Raw genomic sequence first — 9,676 nt, forward strand, 5'->3', positions numbered from 1 at the left:
ACAGGGGTCTCAGAACCCTTTTGTTCTCACTTAAATGATTCTGAATTCAGAGAGACTCAGATAAGTCAGTCAAGAAAAATAGTCTCTGCACCTGTTGAATGAAAGAGTCTTGGGATGGAGAGGAAATTACACTAATCCCAAGAGGGTGAAGAGGTTACCCCACTCCCTTTTCTGCTTCTCTTGCATGTTAATGTCTTGCCCTGCCCCTACCACCAGCCCCTTGGTGCTCTCTGCATGGTCTGTGTTTAAACTCTTAGAAAATGGGGTAGAAGGTGAAATAACGGCTGATTCTGCGGCAAAAGCAGCATTTCTATCACTTCTTTCCCTTTTTGCCCCACCCCAAATTCAGGTCCAGATTTAAACTCCAAGGCAACATGAGGTAGGGAGAGAGAAGTCCTTCACCAATCAGTAACTGCTGCCACACCTGACACGGATGACTTTTCTTATAAACCCTTTGAGAACATCCAGGCTATCCCAGTATCTTGTTTTCAGAAGCAGGCAACATATTTATAGTGATATTGTGCCTTAAGTGATCTCTTGAGCCCCCAACTAGCCTAAGTACAAACCAGAACATGCTTATGCCTCAGTAAAAGGTAGAGGCTAGTCAAGATCTGCGTTCTTCCAGATACAACTTTTCATGGTTGTCCCCCTGCCCACTCCTCTGCTCTGCTGCCCATCTATTAGATGAGCTCACTTTCCTTTCCAGAGGTCGTTTCCTTTAAAAGCCAGGACTTGAGGATTCCTACCCAGTAGATAAAAAGCAACCGAGGGTGACTTGGACTCTCTCTTGTTGAGTTCCTACTGACTGTAGGCAGCTTCAGATGCTCCTCTCCTGGTTAATGTAAGGCCCTAATACGTAAGGAGGACAAGGGAGTGGGGGGGTCAATGCCAGGAGGAGACCATTTTTAGTAAAAGGAAACATGCTCCCTATTCTCAAGGGCTTTGGAAGTTTTAATGGTTCTCGCAGTTTTTCAGTTTCCATGACAAAACTTCATTCTCCCACATAAACAGTGTGGTACTCCTACCCTCTGAGTTCTCAACCTTGGCTGCACTTTGGAGTCTCCTGGGGCATGTTAGAAAATACAAATGCCTGAATCCTGGCTCCAGAGATTCTGGTTTAAGTTATCATGGATGTGGCCTGAGCATCAGGAGTTTTTAAAGTTCCGGTGATTCAAATATGTCGCTGAGGTTGGGAACCACTGTACTGGGTCTGATGGCAATGTTTGTGGTCTGATCCAAACATTGTCTGGGCTTGAAAGATGGCTGCGCCCGTTCCTATCCCCACCTCACTCCCAATTCACCGTTGCGGCTATTACTTTGAAGGCCAAAAGTTGAGCTCTGGACTTCATACTATACTTTGAGTACCAGGATTGAATTGGGCTTTAGTCTTATAATATGCCCTATACAGAATTATCTTTGAACCCATTTATCTCATTTCATTTTGGTAAATGTGTACACTAATTGTGTATGTAAGTGTGGTGTTTGTGTTCTGTGTATAAGATAGGGGACCAGTCACACACACAGATTTCAATCTGGTGTGTTCTGTTCTGGTATAATCTAAATTCTAGATGTAAAGAGAATTTAAAGTCTCCCCATTCAGCAAAGACCACTGTGCCACGTGTGAGCCTTCTGAAAGACGTGGAAACCAGAGGGGAGCAGTCGTATTTGACCAGTTGTCATCCAAAAGCTCATGGCTTAGGACATTTTGTGTGGCATTTCCCCCAGTGGTTTCATGAGCTACCAATCCATCTTGTCCAGGGAACCGTCAGGGCACAGCCGTGTGTTTTTCTTCTTGGCCCTTCTATGTATTGGTTGGGGGCGGGGGAGCCATGTGTCCATCCGCTTGATCACTTTCATGGGAAGAAGTCACAGCTAAGAGAAGCACAGGGCATCCCACACAGCTCCTCATTGCACACAGCTGTGATGCCATTTGTCCATGCAGCCTGCTTGTGGGAAAAAGGGGGCTGTTGCCTACATTAAGATTGAGCTAGAGTACTGGGGAAACAGTGTGGAAACCTTCACTTCCCAGCTTTTGATTTTGGGTTCCTCAGCCAGCTTGTTTCGTGTAAAGGAGGAGAGAAATAACAGGGTCCCGTTTTTTGTTCTGTAAACAAAATAAACATCTAACTTACCCTTTTCTCTAGATATAGGACACATGTACTTGTTTAAGGGTGATTGGAAGGGTAGTGAGGCAAGGCAAAGCTTTTTGGCTGACTTTTGTTATGGTAAGAACACAGGAATTTTTGGTTATCCACTGACTTTAGCTACAACTTAGCAAGTGTGGACCTCATTTTCTCTGAGAATTAACAAGAATGGGATTTAGGCCTTTTTCTGGCAGTTATACCTTAATCCGAGCAGTGACCCTCCTCGATAGTCACCTCCTAATAAGATAAAGTGTCTCTTAAGCTTGTTTTCCCCTCTAGAGAAAGAGCTAACTGCTGGCTGCATTGGTCAGGCATGTTGGTCTTATAGAAAGGCTAGGGACTTCTCTTTCCCTCAGAATATTTGGGAGGTTAGCTTAACAAATTGCATGGTAAGACTTCATGTGGGAACCAAAATGGTTTGGCCTTGGTTCCTGATTGAATTCTTACAGGCAGGATCATATGCTCTTTCTCCTGCTACCTTCCTGGAAGTTGCCCAGGAAAGCCCACTCTTGGGGCTCCCACCAACTCTTTCTGTTTTGCCTTAGCCCTCACTGAGATCCAGCTCCCACCTCGATGCTTCTATCAGGCACCTGCCCCCTCCACTTTAGTGTGGGGACCAAGTGGCCTGGGCCTACTCACCCTGCCTTGACAGAGGAAGAAACTAAACACAGACACATACTGCATGTTTGCATGGCTCACAGGGAGTCGCTTCCATCTCACCTCTGTGGACTAATATCTCTCTTTCTCTCTCTTCCTTTCTGTGTTTTTCTCTTTACACACTCTGTAGCTGCCTGAAAATGCTCAACCTGTGGTGAGTCCCTCTCTCCAGTCCACATGCTAGGGGAGCGGACCAGGCTAGGTTGGGATTGGCAAAGCCAAACAAAATGCCTTAGGAACACTCAATGGCTCCCGTATGCCACCTTGTGCCATACCCACCCAGACTGGGGAACTAGATCCACAAGGTGGGGATGGGCAGGCCTGTACCCAGCAATTAATCTGTTCCTTTTTTCTTTCCAAACCCACCACATTGCAGCCTCCTCCTGTCAGAACAATATCCCACAGTATCCAAAATTGTCTCTTCATTTTTAGCTGAGTGAATTTTTTCTCAAATTAATACGGCTAGATATTATCAGGCAGAGAGGGACAGAGGTAAGAAGACCAGATTACTGTACCAGTTGTACAATCAGAATCTAATTATTCCTCACAACTCCAAGGACAGTTGTTGCCAGATAATGTCACATTCTGTGGCTTGGTCTCTAACCTTAAAATTAGCAGCTTTGGAAAAATCTGTGACTTTTCTTTTTGGTTCAGCTGGTTCTTCCATCTGTAGAATATGAGTATCTCCAAATAAGAGAGCTGCTTCTTGGGGGAGAGATGGACATTTTGCTGTTGTTGTTGTTGTTTTGAGTTTTTTGTTTGTTTTTCATTTATTGTCTTTTTTTTTTTTTCCTTTTCTTTTCTTTTCTTTTCTTTTCTCTTCTTATACGAGCATATAGCGGGCCAAGGGCCGACTTGGCTAGTGAGACATTGGAGTCTCTCTTCCACTCCTGGAGAAGGTCCCTTGAATGCACTTTTGGGGCAGCATGCGGGTCTTGAAGGGGAAGCCCTGGCGGCTCCACGTTGGGTGGGGCATGTTCTCACTGTAAGGCAGTGCCCTCCCTGCCTCGCTTCCTGGGCATTGCCTGTGAGCTCCAGGTGCTCGTGAGCTGATTGGTCTGCTGTGGTCTGGAGCCAGAACCTCCTACACTGCACGTGTGGGATGATATTCCGTGTGGTGATAACAGTCTGCTGGCCTCTGTGACTACCTTGTTTCTATTGGTCTTCAGTAACTGAGTTGGGCACCGGTTTCTGTACCCTAACTCTCTAAGCCAAGTTGTCTACAGGGTTTCCCAAGGGACAGAGATGTATTGAAGATAGCAATTGGGTTTTATGGAGATAGAATTTATAGTATTACAGTATCAAGGAGTACATTTGGCCTATTTATTTAGCAAACATGTGTCTGTGTAATCTGACATCATCGTGGTCTGTTTTTTCCTGTGAGATGTCAGTCACATGATCCTGACTGCAAATACAGGGCCTACTTTGTGCTCATCCACTCTGTGCTTGGAACTCTAGGGGGTCTCAAGGCCTTCCCCAAAGAGCTGAGATGCAATCTACCTGGAGAGATAAGACATGCATGCTTGAAAGGACACTTTTATGGTATTGTCCCTTGAGAGGTCAGTGTTGACAGGGATGGTTAAGGAAGACTTGATGGATACTGTGGGGCTTAAACAAGGCATTAGAGCAAGGGAAGAATGTATAAGTACAGCAGAGAAACACAGTAAAGGAATAGCTGAAGGGAGAGCCAATCAAAGAATCAGCTGGAAGGAAACCTAAGACACAAGAAGAGTTCATCACTTGCCTTCAGTCTCTTCTGAGAGTAAGACATCTGTATGGAGTCAGTCAGTGGGCTTGGTCTGGGGTCTGACCAAGTTTCACAGGTCCTATTGCCGGTAGTCACCACAGAAACCAAAGAGTTGATTGTGGAGCCCGTTTCCTCGTGGGTAGAATTATTAAAAGCTTCTGCTACTGCTGAAGTTTTAACTACAGTAACTAGCAAAAGTTAAGGCTCTAAACCACACCTCACACTCTCCTCCAGTCAGGTGAATTCAGCTTTGCACATCAGGTTATGATATGCTTATAAGTAGATATTAATTCTTATGACTTGCCTTGGAGGAGGTAAAAGAGAAATTGTATCATTTGCAATGGACCAAAACAGTATTTCCAACTTTTTAATGATTGTTCTTAACTTAAAAACACAAAATCATCATCTTAGCATCCTCCAAAAAGCATAAGAATAAAAACCCTCTGAAAATCATGGTTAACAGGGAACAGGTAGCTAGCTCTATTGAAGTACTGGTACTCCCATGAGATTTAATTCACCTTATTTAATAATTTCTGGACATTCAGCTTGAAAGAATGTCTGTTTTCTAAAGCATGTGTACAAAAAATGACCTTTTTTAAAAATCCTTCCCCAGGGATTCCCTTAAGGACTGAAAACAATCAAAAGTGTTGGTCATTTTTACTTAAAAGAATTTATTCAGCCTCTAAATACAAAGGACACTTTGTTTAGTGACTATATTGACCCCCATTTAATAGTACATCACATATGTCATTATACTCTTAGAAAATCTTTTTTAAGACTCTCTTAAGAAGCTCCTATTTCCAACATCTCCATGTTTAATTCATTCAGTTATGGTTAAAGCCCATCATTTTGTCTGTGTAAACATCTATTTCTGCATTCTAAGAAGACGCTTTCTCCAAATTTTTGATAACTAGTCCATGGGGTGTGGGAATACAAAAGGGTCTGACTAAAAAAGGGGGGAATCTTAGCTACAGTGGAGGACTTAGGGGTATGCGGAAGTAAGCAACAGCTCTTTATTTCTGTATGAATATTTTTGACATTAAACCCAGAAGGATTAGGCAAAAGACCCAAAGATAGTTTCTGAGAAAAGCTTTCGTTTCAAGGATCCAGCAAGTCTGAGTGACACTTCCAGTTTACTCCCCTCCATCACATGGCATCTTTGACTCATCCACCACTTTCTGCCCCTCACATTCTCATTTCCCATGTGTCAGCTTCCTGGAAAGGACATATCTTTTGCACCAGCCATGCCACAGCCCTCATCACCCCCTTCTGGAATAGTCGCTGCCTGAGCAAGAGGGGCTTCCTGTTCCAAAGACAGCAGTACAGAGCAGGTACCCGAGCTAAAGGCTGTGGCAGAGCTGTGGCTGTTGAAGGCATCAGGCCTCAGCCCCACCCTAAGCAGGGTCAGTCCTTGAACCCAGCCTGGCACAGCAGCAGCCTCGGGAAGCTTAAGTTGAGGAGGACCCTGCAACCCGATGCTTCCTGGTGATCAACTGTGGCGTTGATCCTCTCCAGATGAAGAGGAGGCTATGCTGATTTCAGTTAAAAGATCCTGGCTCACACAATTAGGGTCGGGGCTTCTCCTGCCTACACCAGGTAGCTAGCTGGCTGGGGGCGGGGAGGAGATTAGAGAGAATCCTTAATCCTTTCATTGGTAGCATGTGAGAGCCTCCTAGAGTTCCAAACATCATGCTTTTCTTGGCATTTGTTTGCCTTAGTTTAGCCTCCATACTCACTGACCTCGGAAGTTGCATTAAATAATTTTGCCCTCTGTATGAAGGGGCAAACAGTGCAGGCTCTTCTCATGCAGCCCTGAGGACCCCAGACTTGGTTCAGTATAAAGGAGGATGAGACTTTCAGGTTGGGGTGTTAGACTGAGAGATAAGCCTTCTTCATCCTTCTTCCAAAAATGCCTGCTTCCGCCCTGCTGCCTAGCCTGCAGCACTTTGACGATTAGGTTTGGAATAAAGCAGCCCTCTCCTTTGGCAGACACTGGCAGACACTGCCCACTGCCTCCAGTATGTGCACTGTAGATGGCGGGCGACCCTGTGGGTGGGTGCCGGGGGGAGTTCCACCCCTGCAATAAGCAGAGGCAGGCAGAAATCTGTTGGCAGCTGCGGGCCTCCCACACTGACTTGTTGTCTTCCTTGTGCTCCAGGTGCTGCTGCTTCTTTAAGAGGAAAAGGAAGAAGACTGCTCAGCGCCACAAGTGACCCGTGCCTCCCAGGAGTCCTCAGGCCCTGGGGACTCTGACTCGATTGCACCCGCAGCTCCTGCCATTTCTCATTGGAAGGGACTCCTCTTTGGGGGAGGGTGGAGATCCAAACCAAAAAGAAGAAAAACAGATGCCCCCAGAAGGAGCTAGTGCAGGCAGCCAGGGCCCAGTGGGTCAGTGGCCGCCCCTACCTGCCTGAGGCTCTGAGCAGGTCCCAGAGCCACTGGTCCTCCACTGCTTACCCTTGGGGCTGCCTGGTTGACTCTCCTTCCTATTGTTTACAGTGAAGGTGTCATTCACAAAAACTCAAGGACTACTATTCTCTCCCCTCCCCTTAGTTTACTTGCTCCTGGTTCTTGCCCCACCCTCAACCCTCTCCAGCATAAAAGCTAATGAGCTGAAGGCTTTGTCTGCTGAAGGAGCTTGAGAGGCTGGGGGTGCGGCCAAGAAGGTAGGAGGGAGATGCAGGCCAAGGCTGGAGAAGAACCTTCTCCGCCCACCAGGTGTGTCTGGCAGTATGACTCCCTCTTCCTCTGTGCCTGTGCAGCCTCCATCCCGAGCTGGCCACGGGGTGCAGGTTACTCCCTCCTTCCCTCTTGTGAAGTTACACTGTAGGACACAAGCTGTGAGAAATCTGCAGTCTACTGTCCCTGTGTGTTGGCGTTCTTAGCTTTCTTGACAAGCGAACTCTGTTCTCCAGACAGTAGTAGAACATTGCAAATTGTTCTGAGCAAAGGACAAAAAAAAACTGACTTTATTGCACTTTTAGTTTGTTTTTTTTTTAAACAAAAAACATGGCAGATGCATATTGTGTCTGGTTATATTGGGAGTTTTACTTTTTTTTTCTGTTTTGAGGGGGATGGGGCCAGCCAAGCCATTCAGAGAGAACATGGGTCCAGAGGACATTCTCAATGGAAAGAGTTGCGTCTGCAGCACCCAGAAGAGAAGAAGCCAAACTCTGTGTCATTCTGAGTGAACTCTCAGGTTGGCAAGGAAACATACTTGAATTTTCATTCGTCTTCTCAGCTGCTGAAGAATGTCCCTACCAGAGCCTCTTGACCTCATCAGCCTGCAGTTTGGACAACCTAGCTCTCCAGCACATGGGATGAGCCAGCCAAGCCAGACTGTGACAGGAGACAGTTCATCCCAGAGAAGGAGATGCTTAACAACAAAAATCTGAAATATCTGTTTCCTCCACTGCCAGGGACTTCCAACTAGATAGCCATGTGACTTCCTTAGTGACTTGGGGGACAAAATTAGTGATGAAACAGCCACCACTGTATTGCCACTAGTGGACAAGAAGGAGGAAAGTGATCCTGCCTTCCAACTGCCAGAGGAACCTCAGGATTTGGCTCATCATAGGGCCAGGAAATAAACTTGGTCTGTACTGTTTGCCCCAATAGCTGAGTTACAGCATTTGGGCTGGCCTGCCTTATCAGAAACCAAGTACCTGCAAATCTTCTTCCAGCAGGTCTATAGCTGCAGGCTTAGGCCTCAGTGTATGGGGCTATAGTGAACAGGGGGGTGAGACTGGTTAGTGCTGGAAAATTCCTGGGGAAAGGAGACTGAAATGAAAGGTGTGAAATTATCCTCTCACTTGGACTTAGACTCCTTCTAGATGAGATGGCCACGCATCTAGAGCCTGTTCTCCCCGGTACACTCTCCACGTCCAGACATGCTGCCATGAAGGGTCTTGGTTCCTCATTCACTGCTTGAAAAGTCGCCAACGTATGGAGTTAATAGAACTTCTCGTGCTTGATTTTCATTGGAGATGAGCGACTTATCCAAACAGTGACTTCGCATTCCAGATGTGATCGAGGAGAAAGGATTAATTACATCAGAGAACGAGGTCTTGTATCTGGGGGTAGAGAGAGCTAACCATGGAGGGCAGTGGCTGGTGACTTAGTCTGGGGGGTTTGGGAACACGGAAATCATTGCCTCTGGCTTGAGATGTAGAGCTGTCTTTTGGACTGGAGGATGCAGACATACTTTCTGGTAGTTGGTATTTTCTGATGAGTCCCTTGATGTGTCTTACATGGAGCAGAGAGAGCAGCGGTAGCGTGGATCAGAGTTACTGGGCTTCACCTGTGTTCCACTGGTCCTTGGCTAGGAAATTTCACTTCACTGGCTTCAAATTTGCCTAGCTTATATAAAGATGGTAATCATTCATTTCTTTAAAAGAAAATTTCCTATTAACAGAATGGCTGGGAGATGCAGGGTCACACCGCTTCCCCACAAGAATTTTGAATATTGGGGTTTGCTTCCTTGACATTAGCTAAGGCACTGTCACTGAAACTTACATAGTTTCTCAGTTGGCATTTGGGTAACTCTTCTCAATTTGGGTAACTCTAATTTCCCGTATAGAATCTTGAACCTCCACATCCCTGTGTAGAAAAAGCCTTGCTTCTCATGGGAGGGCAAGAGGAAATGGTGGCAAAGTCCAGAGCATCCCTGGCACCCCTTACTCCACTAAGTGCCTCCCCACTTCCACAAAAAAGCAAAGGCAGTTACCAGCTTGGCTGCAGGGCAAGCCCTCTTGCAGCTGGGTTTGTGACTTTTTCAGGGTCTTAACTTTGTTTTAAAGGCTCGCTATTGCGGGATTTAACGTGAGCAGTTGTGGGGTTCTTCCTAATGCACTCTTCTCACTCTCTGCCCCCGCTCAGATCTCTTACTAGATATTTGATTTTTCATAACAAAGGTGAAGAGCCCAAGTCCTTCTGGCATGCACAGTAATGGTGACCTTCCCAGGGCCATTGGTACTCCAGGGTGGTTCCAGACCCCCGAGTCTACTGTGATCTTCCTTTAAAAAAGAAAAAAAAAAATTTTTTTTTTTTTCTTTTTGAGAAGGATACCTAAGGAGTAATTTGGCCATCAGTTTCATCCCCATCAGGCCTCCCTCCTCAGCCCCGTTGC

The 9,676-nt window shown here is 46.1% G+C and overlaps 1 protein-coding gene across 1 annotated transcript in view; it reads left to right on the forward strand.

Moving 5' to 3' along the window:
- CSNK1G1 (casein kinase 1 gamma 1) overlaps positions 1 to 8,733 on the forward strand; it is a 149,354-nt gene extending 140,621 nt beyond the window's left edge. The window contains exon 13 of the mRNA XM_060005791.1: positions 6,707 to 8,733. Coding sequence (XP_059861774.1) covers positions 6,707 to 6,761 — 55 coding nt within the window. The 3' untranslated portion in view covers positions 6,762 to 8,733. The remainder of the gene's footprint in view (positions 1 to 6,706) is intronic.
- Positions 8,734 to 9,676: the final 943 nt, after the last annotated feature.

The sequence above is a fragment of the Delphinus delphis genome, chromosome 2 (assembly GCF_949987515.2).
Source record: "Delphinus delphis chromosome 2, mDelDel1.2, whole genome shotgun sequence".
Classification (NCBI taxonomy): domain Eukaryota; kingdom Metazoa; phylum Chordata; class Mammalia; order Artiodactyla; family Delphinidae; genus Delphinus; species Delphinus delphis.